This window comes from Phalacrocorax carbo, chromosome 29, assembly GCF_963921805.1.
Source record: "Phalacrocorax carbo chromosome 29, bPhaCar2.1, whole genome shotgun sequence".
Lineage (NCBI taxonomy): Eukaryota > Metazoa > Chordata > Aves > Suliformes > Phalacrocoracidae > Phalacrocorax > Phalacrocorax carbo.
This window is the reverse complement of record NC_087541.1, coordinates 564,059-575,077: the sequence shown is the minus strand read 5'-3', so window position 1 is coordinate 575,077 and position 11,019 is coordinate 564,059. Positions and strand designations below refer to the sequence as shown.

General features: G+C 70.6%; 2 protein-coding genes across 3 annotated transcripts; one reads left to right on the top strand and one right to left on the bottom strand.

The window, feature by feature from the left end:
* Positions 1–1,342: 1,342 nt before the first annotated feature.
* On the top strand, positions 1,343–4,651 carry LOC135318347 (serine protease 33-like). Of its 2 annotated transcripts, none has more exons than XM_064475545.1 (5): positions 1,343–1,559; positions 1,885–2,047; positions 2,225–2,517; positions 2,779–2,945; positions 3,296–4,651. In XM_064475545.1, the coding sequence occupies exons 1-5, from the start codon at positions 1,454–1,456 to the stop codon at positions 3,650–3,652; spliced, it is 1,086 nt and encodes a 361-aa protein (XP_064331615.1). In that variant the 5' UTR covers positions 1,343–1,453; the 3' UTR covers positions 3,653–4,651. The 2 variants fall into 2 exon arrangements, with proteins under 2 accessions (XP_064331615.1, XP_064331616.1); XM_064475546.1 differs by having other exon boundaries at positions 1,345–1,559; positions 1,977–2,047.
* Positions 4,648–10,003, bottom strand: KAT8 (lysine acetyltransferase 8). The gene is made up of 11 exons (XM_064475542.1): positions 9,730–10,003; positions 9,244–9,318; positions 8,994–9,169; positions 8,244–8,297; positions 7,977–8,141; positions 7,332–7,421; positions 7,103–7,243; positions 6,190–6,283; positions 5,903–6,053; positions 4,953–5,107; positions 4,648–4,847 (listed from the first exon to the last, which is right to left on the bottom strand). Exons 1-11 carry the CDS (start codon positions 9,965–9,967, stop codon positions 4,783–4,785), a joined length of 1,404 nt encoding a protein of 467 aa, XP_064331612.1. The 5' UTR covers positions 9,968–10,003; the 3' UTR covers positions 4,648–4,782.
* Between the last annotated feature and the right edge of the window lie 1,016 nt (positions 10,004–11,019).

Sequence of the window (11,019 nt, the reverse complement as noted above, 5' to 3'; positions counted from 1 at the left end):
CACGGGGGGTGAGGGGACACGGGGGGGGCAGGGAAGGGTGAGGGGACACGGGGGGTGCGGGGACACGGGGGGGACAGGGGAGGGTGAGGGGACACGGGGGGTGAGGGGACACGGGGGGGACAGGGAAGGGTGAGGGGACAGAGGGGACAGGGGACACGGGGGGGACAGGGGAGGGTGAGGGGACACGGGGGGTGCGGGGACTCGGGGGGGACAGGGGAGGGTGAGGGGACACGGGGGGTGAGGGGACACGGGGGGGACAGGGGAGGGTGAGGGGACACGGGGGGGACAGGGAAGGGTGAGGGGACAGAGGGGACAGGGGGACACGGGGGGGACAGGGGAGGGTGAGGGGACACGGGGGGTGAGGGGACACGGGGGGGACACGGGGGGTGAGGGGACACGGGGGGGACAGGGAAGGGTGAGGGGACAGAGGGGACAGGGGGACACGGGGGGGACAGGGGAGGGTGAGGGGACACGGGGGGTGAGGGGACACGGGGGGGACACGGGGGGTGAGGGGACTCGGGGGGGGACAGGGGAGGGTGAGGGGACTCGGGGACACGAAGGGACGCCAGGTCTGAGGGGACACGAGGGGACGGGGTGTGGGGACAGGGGCGCGGGGACGTGGGGTGTGAAGGGGTGGGGGACATGGTCTCGAGGAGAGGGAGGTGTGGGGGGACAGCAGGTCTGGGGGGACACGGGGACAGGGAGACGCAGGGGGACATGGGGACGGGAGTGGGAAGGGGTCGTGAGGGGACGGGGGTCTGAGGGGACCCAAGAACAGGGCGGTGTGAGGGGAGAGGGGGGCTGTCGAGGGGACACGGGACGGGGGGTCTTGGGAGACATGGATGGCGTTGGGGACATGGGGAGAGCGAGGGGACATGGGGACAGGTGTGGGGGGACGTGGGGGGGACGGGGAGGTGTGGGGGGGGACGGGGACAGGTGGGGGACGTGGGGGGGACGGGGAGGTGTGGGGGGGGACGGGGACAGGTGGGGGACGTGGGGGGACGGGGAGGTGTGGGGGGGACGTGGGGGGGACGGGGAGGTGTGGGGGCAACAGGGAGGTGTGGAGGGACACGGGGACAGGTGGGGGACATGGGGGGACGGGGAGGTGTGGGGGGGACGTGGGGGGGACGGGGAGGTGTGGGGGGGGACGGGGAAGTGTGGGGGGGGACGGGGACAGGTTGGGGACATGGAGGGGACGGGGAGGCGTGGGGGGACTTGGGGGGGTCGGGAGGGGACACGGGGGTGTGGGATGACTTAGGGGGCGCGAGGGATCAGGAGAGGACGCGGAACACGGGGGTTACGGGGGGGGGGGGGGCGCTGGGGGCGTGACGGGGGATGAGAGGGGCACACGGCGGTGTGGATGGACCCAGGGTGACACGGGGGGTGTCGCACCCCACGTCCCCGCGGGACACATTCCTCGGGGCAGGTTTTTCCGGCTCGGCCATCGCCCCGGATGCCCGGGTCCCCCCCGCCGGGGGGGTGTCCCCAGCGTGACTTTGCCGTTGTCACCTTCTCCTCCCCAGGTCACCGAGCGATGGTGGCGGCGGCCGATGAGTCGGGTGAGGGGTGGGGACACGGTGGCAGCTTTGGGGGGGGGGCCCTGCCTTGCCCCGACACCGGGGGTCCCCGGGCACCCCGCCATCCGGACGCTGGGGTCCCGTAGGGGGTGTGTGTGTGTGGGGGGGGGTCCTGGTGTCCCATGGGAGGGGGATAATGGGGCATCCCATGGTTTGGGGGGGGTCCTGGGTGCCGGTGTCCCGTGGGAGATAAAGGGGGGTCCTGTGGGGAGATGGGGGGGGGTCCAAGTGTTGGGGGGGTGCTGGGGTCCCTGACACCCTCCCCCTCCGGAGGCCAGGGTCCCTGACACCTTCCCCCCTCTCCCAGAGCCCTGCGGGACCCCCGTGCTGAGGCGGGTGGTGGGGGGCACGGGGGCGCAGGCGGGACAGTGGCCCTGGCAGGTCAGCATCGCCTTCCAGGGGCGTCACGTCTGCGGGGGGTCCCTCATCGCCCCCGCCTGGGTCCTCACCGCCGCACACTGCTTCCCACCGTGAGTACCCCCCCTCGGCGCCCCCAAATACCGCTCCCCACCCAGAAACACTCCCCTGGCACCCCCAAACACTCCCGTGGCTTCCTCGGGGGGGGCCCTCCTCCTTCTCCCTGGGGGACCTGGGGGTCCAGGGAGGTCCCCAGTGTCTGAGTGCCCCACACCCCCCCACACACACAGGGAGAACCCCCTCTCTGAGTACCGGGTGACACTGGGGACCCTGCAGCTCCTGTCCCCCCCCGCCGACGCCCAGGTGAGGCGGGTGGCCGCCGTCACCCGCCACCCCGCCTACCGCGACGGGGACGTCACCGAGGGGCAGGGTGACATCGCCGGGGACCTGGCGCTGGCCCGGCTGGACCCCCCCGCCACCCTCACCCGCCTGGTGCGCCCCATCTGCCTGCCCGGCCCTGCCGTCCGCTTCCCCCCCGGCACCAACTGCACCGTCACCGGCTGGGGGGACGTCCACACCGCCGGTCAGTGTCACCCGGGGATGGGGGGGACACCGCTGCCACCGGGCGCGGCGGTGCCGCCAGCGCCCGCGTGGGCTGGGGCACCCGTGGCGGTGGGGGGACACTGTTGTCACCGGGCTTGGGGGCACCCGTGGTGGTTGGGGACACTGTTGTCACCGGGCTTGGGGGCACTGGGGGCACCCGCGGCGGTGGGGGGCACTGGGGGCACCCGCGGCGGTGCACGGGGCGTTGGGGGACACTGTTGTCACCGCCGTGTCCCCGCAGGGCCCCTGCCGCCCCCCAAGACGCTGCAGCAGCTGGAGGTGCCGCTCCTCAGCCACCGGCGCTGCCGCTGCCTCTACGCGAGGACGGGTGACACGGAGGGCCTGGGGACACCCGCCGGGGACACCCTCTGTGCCGGCTTCCCCCAGGGACAGCGCGACGCCTGCCAGGTGGGTGCCGCCGTCCCCGCCCCCCTGCCCCAGCCCTCCACGTCCCCAACGCCCCTCTTCCTCCCTCTTCATCCTCCCTCATGTTCCTCCCCATCCCCAACGCCCCTCTTCATCCCTCCTGTGCCCCTCAATGTCCCTCCTCATCCTCCTCCGTGTCCCCAGTGTCCCCACCCTGTCCCCCTTGTCCTTCCACCACGTCACCCATGTCCCCTAATGTCCCTCTTCATCCTCCCTCACAGTCCTCCATGTCCCCAACGCCCCTCTTCGTCCCCCCCCCCGACCCTCCACCCCCCTGTCACCCACATCCGTGTCCCCCAACATCCCTCTTCACCCCCTCCGTGTCCCCGCAGGGTGACTCGGGGGGTCCCCTCTCCTGCCTGGTGGGGGACGCCTGGCTGCTGGCGGGAGTGGTGAGCTGGGGGGAGGCCTGCGGCCTCCCCGGCCGCCCCGGCGTCTACACCCGCGCCGCCGCCCACGCCGCCTGGATCGCCGCCGCCGTCCCCGAGGCCCCCCTGCGCCACCCCCACCTCCCCCCCTTCGCCGAGGACGACGTCCCCTGCGAGGACGGGGACCCCCTGGCGGCGCCCCCCGCGGCCTGGCCCTGGCCTCTGCCCCCCAAAGGAGGCAGCAGCGCCGCCCACCCAGCCGCTCGCCCCGGCCACCTCCTGCTGCTGCTGGGGCTCCTGCTGCCCCTCGGCCTCCGATGAGCACCCCGAGGGGCTGGGGGCACCCCGAAGGGGCTGGGGTGGGGGGCACCCCCCCCAAGCCGGCACCCAAAATGACTGGTGACACCCAAGATGGGTCATGGCGCCCAAGAGGGATCACGGCACCCCCCAACTCGGCCCCCAGGATGGCTGACAGCACCCAAACGGACTCACGGGACCCCCAACTCGGCCCCCAGGATGGCTGACAGCACCCAAACGGACTCACGGGACCCCCAACTCGGCCCCCAGGATGGCTGACAGCACCCAAAAACACTCATCGGGACCCCCAACTCGGCCCCCAGGATGGCTGACAGCACCCAAACGGGCTCATGGGACCCCCAACTCGGCCCCCAGGATGGCTGACAGCACCCAAAGGGACTCACGGGACCCCCAACTCGGCCCCCAGGATGGCTGACAGCACCCAAAGGGACTCACGGGACCCCCAACTCGGCACCCAGGATGGCTGACAGCACCCAAACGGACTCACGGGACCCCCAACTCGGCCCCCAGGATGGCTGACAGCACCCAAACGGACTCACAGGACCCCCAACTCGGCACCCAGGATGGCTGACAGCACCCAAACGGGCTCATGGGACCCCCAACTCGGCCCCCAGGATGGCTGACAGCACCCAAACGGGCTCACGGCACCCCCAACTCGGCCCCCAGGATGGCTGACAGCACCCAAAGGGACTCACGGGACCCCCAACTCGGCCCCCAGGAGGGCTGACAGCACCCAAAGGGACTCACGGGACCCCCCAACTCGGCCCCCAGGAGGGCTGACAGCACCCAAACGGACTCACAGGACCCCCAACTCGGCACCCAGGAGGGCTGACAGCACCCAAACGGGCTCACGGGACCCCTAACTCGGCCCCCGCGACGGACCACGACCGCCACCCTGGCTCCGCGCGCCCGTAACGGTTTGTGGCACCCACCGTAACCCTGAGCCCCCCCAACTAGTCACCCACATTGTCCCCCTCCCAAATAAACCACCCGAGCACTCCACTTCCTCCTTTATCGGTGTAGGGGGGGCGCCCCACGGCAGGTGGGGGACACGGTGGGGACCCCCCAAAGTCCAGGGTGGGGATGAGGGGGGAGGCTGAGGCCGGTCACAACTCGCCGCAGCGATGGCACCTTCACTTCTTGGCCACCTTCGCCTGCTTGTGCTTCGGGGGGGCCCAGCGCAGGCAGATGGAGTCGACTGGGGAGGGGGCGCAGAGAGGCGATATGGGGGTGGGCAGGAGTTGGGGCCCCCCTCCCCCAAGTTTTGGGGGGGCATGCATTAAGGGTAGGGTCAACAACGCACCGGTGATGGGCGGCTTCTTGTACTGGGCGCTCTTGAGGTGCTCCTCCACCAGTTTGGGGGTGACGCAGATGACGTGCTGCCCCTTCCAGTACTTGACCATGTTGAGGGACTGGAGGGTGCTGATGATGTCGGTCTGGGTGATGCTGGTCATCTGGCTGGGGGGGGCGGCACGGGGGGTTACTGGGAGCACTGGGAGGGGGAGGGAGGGAGGCTGGGGGGGCTGGAGGTCTGGCTGGGAGGGTGGGCAGCGGGCCGTGGGGTGTAAGGGGTCACTGGGAGCACTGGGAGGGGGAGGGAGGGAGGCTGGAGGTCTGGCTGGGAGGGTGGGCAGCGGGCCGTGGGGTGTAAGGGGTCACTGGGAGCACTGGGAGGGAGGCTGGAGGTCTGGCTGGGAGGGTGGGCAGTGGGCCGTGGGGTGTAAGGGGTTACTGGGAGCACTGGGAGGGAGGCTGGAGGTCTGGCTGGGAGGGTGGGCAGTGGGCCGTGGGGTGTAAGGGGTTACTGGGAGCACTGGGAGGGGGGAGGGAGGGAGGCTGGAGGTCTGGCTGGGAGGGTGGGCAGCGGGCCGTGGGGTGTAAGGGGTTACTGGGAGCACTGGGAGGGGTTACTGGTGGCTACTGGGGTGCTGGCAGGCACTGGAAGGGATGGAGAAGGGGCCTGGGAAGTCAGGCAGGATCTCCTGGAGCACCCACGAGCCAGAGCTACTGAGTTATGGTGGAACTAGTGGTGCCAGCGGGAGGCTACTGGGAGTCACTGGGAGGCTACTGGGAGTCACTGGGAGGCTCCGGGCACCCTCCTGAGCTCCCTGAGGGAGAGGCCAACCCAGAACTCCTGCAGGACCCGTGATGCTGTTACTGGGGTTACTGGTATCGCTGGGGGGGGGGTGTTTACTGGTGTTCTTGGGAGTTAGTGGGGCTACTGGGAGGCTACTGGGAGCCACTGGTGCCCACCTGAGGTCCTTGATGGAGAGGGTGCCCCGGAAGTCCCGCAGGATCTCCAGCAGCACCCAGGACCAGTAGCTGCGGTAGCTCAGCTTCCCCAGGTCCGACAGCGGCTTCTCGGGGGAACCCACCGTGCTCTCCAGTTTGGACAGCTCGTAACCTGCCGGGGGGCGCCCGGGGGTGCGTGGGGGGCGCCCGGGGGTGCGTGGGGGGCGCCCGGGGGTGCGTGGGGGGCGCCCGGGGTCCCCGGGGACCCCCCGCCCCGCTTTAGAGGGACACCCCCCCCCCCGACTCACTGAAGGCGATGAGGAACTTGCCGTAGCCGCGGCGCTGGTAGGGCGGCAGCGTCAGGATGCAGGCGACGTTGTTGCCGTCGGGAGACTCCTTCTCCTGCGGGGTGACGGGGGCGGGTGACGCCGGGGGTGACACGGGCGGGTGACACCGGGGGGTGACGCTGGGGGTGATGCGAGGAGGGTGACGGGGGCGGGTGACACCGGGGGATGATGCTGGGGTTGACGCGAGGAGGGTGACGGGGGGGTTGACGCGAGGAGGGTGACGGGGGGGGGTGACGGGGGCAGGTGACGCTGGGGGTGATGCTGGGGGTGACGCGAGGAGGGTGACGCCGAGGGTGACGGGGGCGGGTAACACCGGGGGTGACGCGGGGCGGGTGACGCGGGGCGGGTGACGCGGGGCGGGTGACGCGGGGCGGGTGACGCGGGGAGGGTGACACGGGGCGGGTGACGCGGGGAGGGTGACACGGGGCGGGTGACGCGGGGCGGGTGACGCGAGGAGGGTGACGCGAGGAGGGTGACACCGGGGGTAACGCGAGGAGGGTAACGCGAGGAGGGTGACAGGGGCAGGTGACACCAGGGGTAACGCGAGGAGGGTGATGCGAGGAGGGTGACGGGTGGGTGACGGCGGGGGTAACACCGGGGGTGATGCGAGGAGGGTGACGCCGGGGGTGACAGGGGCGAGGAGGGTGACGCCGGGGGTGACGCGAGGAGGGTGACGGGGGCGGGTGACGGCGGGGGTAACGCCGGGGGTGACGCCGGGGGTGACGCGAGGAGGGTGACAGGGGCGGGTGACGCCGGGGGTAACGCGAGGAGGGTGACAGGGGCGGGTGACGCCGGGGGTGACGCGAGGAGGGTGACGCGAGGAGGGTGACGCCGGGGGTGACGCCAGGAGGGTGACACGAGGGGTGGGTGTCACCTTGGAGAAGTAGCCGACGATGTGGGCGCCCTGTCGGTCCACCTCGGTCAGGAGGTAGAAGACGAAGGGCTCGACGTCGAAGTAGAGGGTTTTGTGGTCGAGGAAGAGCTTGGCCAGCAGGCAGAGGTTCTGGCAGTAGATCTAGGGGGGGCGTCACATGACGTCGCGTGTCACCACGTGTCGTCACGTGTCACCTCCGTGTCACACACACACACACTGCCCCCGGTACCTTGTGGTCTTTGCCGTCCACCTCGTAGACGGAGATGTTGCTCTTGCGGTAGATCTCCCGCCCCGGCGGCTGCCGCCACTGGCACTGGCCCTGGGGACGGTCACGCGTGTCACCCTGTGCGTCACGCGTGTCCCCAGCGTGTCCCATGTGTGTCCCTGGTGTGTCCCACGTGTGTCACGCGTGTCCCCTGCCTGGTGGCCATAGGTGTGCTCAGACCTCACGTCCTCCAGGCAGCACTCAGCCTGCCCTGTGCTATGCACGTGTGTCCCTACGTGTCCCCCACATGTCACACGCGTGTCACAGGCGTGTCACACGCGTCCCCTACCAGGTGGAGGCGGTAGGTGCGCTCGAACTTCATGTACTTGAGGCAGTACTCGCAGATCCAGAGCTCGGGCTGCCCCAGGCTCTGTGTGTGTGTGTCCCCATGTGTCCCCACATGTCCCCCCGCGTGTCACACGCGTGTCACAGGCGTGTCACACGCGTCCCCTACCAGGTGGAGGCGGTAGGTGCGCTCGAACTTCATGTACTTGAGGCAGTACTCGCAGATCCAGAGCTTGGGCTGCCCCAGGCTCTGTGTGTGTGTGTCCCCACATGTCCCCCCGCGTGTCACACGCGTGTCACAGGCGTGTCACACGCGTCCCCTACCAGGTGGAGGCGGTAGGTGCGCTCGAACTTCATGTACTTGAGGCAGTACTCGCAGATCCAGAGCTTGGGCTGCTTCCCGTAGTCCTCGGGGAAGGGGGAGAAGTACCAGGCGTCGATCTCGAAGTGCCCGATGTGGATCTTGTCCACGTACTTCACCTTCGTGATCTGCCGCGGGGGGACGCGGGGGGTCACCCCAGGTTTGGGGGCCTCCCTGGGACCCCTGGGGACCGCCCGGGACCCCTGGGCACCCCCCCGCCAAGGACTCACGGCCTCGTGCTCCTTCTCCAGCGCCGCCGTGGTGGGGTCCATCTCGGCGTAGGTCTGCAAAAGGCCTCCCAGTAACTCCCAGTGCAGCCCCTCAGGGGTTCTAGTAAATCCCCAGGGCTTGCTTCCCCAGTAACTCCCAGGGCCCCAAATGTCTTCCCAGTACCTCCCAGTTGCCGCCCAGCACCCCGTAACACCCTCCCACTGCTTCCCGGTACCCCTTGACACCCTCCCACCGCCCTCCAGTCACCCCCCAGCACCCCTTAGCAGCCTCCCAGTTCCTCCCAGCTGCCCCCAACACCCTCCCAGCAATCCCAATCATCCTCCCAGTGCCCCCCAGTGCCCTCCCAGCACCCTCCATCACCTTCTCAGTGCCCCCCAATGCCCTCTGTGGCCCTCCCAGTGCCCCCCAACACCCTCCATCACCTTCTCAGTGCCCCCCAATGCCCTCCGTGGCCCTCCCAGTGCCCCCCAACGCCCTCCATCACCTTCTCAGTGCCCCCCAATGCCCTCCGTGGCCCTCCCAGTGCCCCCCAACGCCCTCCATCGCCTTTTCAGTGCCCCCCAATGCCCTCCGTGGCCCTCCCAGTGCCCCCCAATGCCCTCCGTCGCCTTCTCAGTGCCCCCCAATGCCCTCCATCGCCTTCTCAGTGCTCCCCAACGCCCTCCGTGGCCCTCCCAGTGCCCCCCAACACCCTCCATCGCCCCCCCAGTGCCCCCCAACGCCCTCCATCGCCCCCCCAGTGCCCCCACCTTCTGGACGTGGTTGATCTCATCGTGCTTGCGTTTCTGGTTGCGGGTGATCTTGCGCTCGGGCTGCTCGGCCAGCTCGCCCAGGAACTGCTCCGAGCTCTTCTGCACCGCCTCCTTCAGCGTCTTGGTCAGCGCCAGGCGGTTCTTGTCCACCCACTCGTCCAGTCGGCGGTTAACTGGGAGCACCGGGAGCTCAGCGGGGGGGTCCCGCCGCTCCCCGCCCCCTCTCCCAGCGCCTCCCAGTACTCACAGCCCACGTAGTGGACGTAATACTCCTCGCGCCCCTCCTGCTCGTTCAGGCGGGACTGGATCACCTCCGCCGAGTCTGCGGGGCGGAACTGGGACCAGTGCTCTGGCGGGGCTGGGACCAGTTACCAGTGTGCCAAGCCCCCTCCCAGTTTGGCCCAGCCCTGCTGTGACGGGATTTGTACCGGCCCCAGTTCAGCCCAGCCCCACTCACATACTGGTCCCACTCCCACCGTTCCCCTCTCCTGACCCCAGTTCACCCCGGTGCCAGCCACATGCTCGCCCCAGTCGCGGTCCCCTCCAGCCCCAGTTCACCCAGTCCCGCTTCCCCCGGCCCCAGACCGCCCAGTCGCGGTCCCCTCCGGCCCCAGTTCACCCAGTCCCGCTTCCCCTGGCCCCAGTCCGCCCCAGTCGCGGTCCCCTCCGGCCCCAGTCCCGGTGCCCCCCGGCCCCAGACCGCCCAGGGCCCGGCCCCAGTCCGCCCGCTCACGCCAGGTCCCGTCCGCCCGCCGACACAGGTACGTCTCCCCGATCTCCACCGTCACCTCCGCCTCCCGCGGCGGCGGGGGCGGCGGCGGCGAGGCCGAGGAAGCCGCGGGGGCCCGTCCCGCCGCCGCCTCCTCGGGGCCTCCCCCGCGCTGCCGCCCGCCCTCGGGGCCGCCGCCGCCCCCCGCCGCCTCCGGACCCGCTCCGGGGCCTCCGACGGGGGCCGCCGCCGCCTCCGCCATCTTCCTCCGTCCGGGCGTCGCGCCGGAAGTGGCGTCAGAGGCGCGACAGGGCGGTGAGCGCGTGACGCCGGGCGCGCGTTGCTAGGAGACGGCGGAGCGGCGGCAGGCCAGTGTCTCCCAGTGGCGCTCCCGGTGTCCCCCGGAGTCCCCCAGCCCATCCAGTGTCCCTCCCAGTGACCCCCCAGTGTCTCCCAGTGGCGCTCCCGGTGTCCCCCGGAGTCCCCCAGCCCATCCAGTGTCCCTCCCAGTGACCCCTCAGTGTCTCCCAGTGACGCTCCCGGTGTCCCCCGGAGTCCCCCAGCCCATCCAGTGTCCCTCCCAGTGACCCCCCAGTGTCTCCCAGTGACGCTCCCGGTGTCCCCCGGAGTCCCCCAGCCCATCCAGTGTCCCTCCCAGTGACCCCCCAGTGTCTCCCAGTGGCGCTCCCGGTGTCCCCCGGAGTCCCCCAGCCCATCCAGTGTCCCTCCCAGTGACCCCTCAGTGTCTCCCAGTGACGCTCCCGGTGTCCCCCGGAGTCCCCCAGCCCATCCAGTGTCCCTCCCAGTGACCCCCCAGTGTCTCCCAGTGGCGCTCCCGGTGTCCCCCGGAGTCCCCCAGCCCATCCAGTTTCCCTCCCAGTGACCCCCCAGTGTCTCCCAGTGACGCTCCCGGTGTCCCCCGGAGTCCCCCAGCCCATCCAGTGTCCCTCCCAGTGACCCCCCAGTGTCTCCCAGTGACGCTCCCGGTGTCCCCCGGAGTCCCCCAGCCCATCCAGTGTCTCTCCCAGTGACCCCCCCAGTGTCTCCCAGTGACGCTCCCGGTGTCCCCCGGAGTCCCCCAGCCCATCCAGTGTCCCTCCCAGTGACCCCTCAGTGTCTCCCAGTGACGCTCCCGGTGTCCCCCGGAGTCCCCCAGCCCATCCAGTGTCCCTCCCAGTGACCCCCCAGTGTCTCCCAGTGACGCTCCCGGTGTCCCCTGGAGTCCCCCAGCCCATCCAGTGTCCCTCCCAGTGACCCCCCAGTGTCTCCCAGTGACGCTCCCGGTGTCCCCCAGAGTCTCCCAGCCCATCCAGT

Excerpts from the sequence above, each read along its gene's own strand:
- LOC135318347 (XM_064475545.1), top strand. The coding sequence starts at position 1,454 with ATGCCCGGGTCCCCCCCGCCGGGGGGGTGTCCCCAGCGTGACTTTGCC. Across the intron at positions 1,560-1,884 it reads GGCGGCGGCCGATGAGTCGG|AGCCCTGCGGGACCCCCGTG; the intron begins GTGAGGGGTGGG and ends CCCCTCTCCCAG. Across the intron at positions 2,048-2,224 it reads GCCGCACACTGCTTCCCACC|GGAGAACCCCCTCTCTGAGT; the intron begins GTGAGTACCCCC and ends CCACACACACAG.
- KAT8 (XM_064475542.1), bottom strand. The coding sequence starts at position 9,967 with ATGGCGGAGGCGGCGGCGGCCCCCGTCGGAGGCCCCGGAGCGGGTCCG. Across the intron at positions 9,319-9,729 it reads GCGGGCGGACGGGACCTGGC|ACTCGGCGGAGGTGATCCAG; the intron begins GTGAGCGGGCGG and ends TCCGCCCCGCAG. Across the intron at positions 8,298-8,993 it reads AGATCAACCACGTCCAGAAG|ACCTACGCCGAGATGGACCC; the intron begins GTGGGGGCACTG and ends GGCCTTTTGCAG.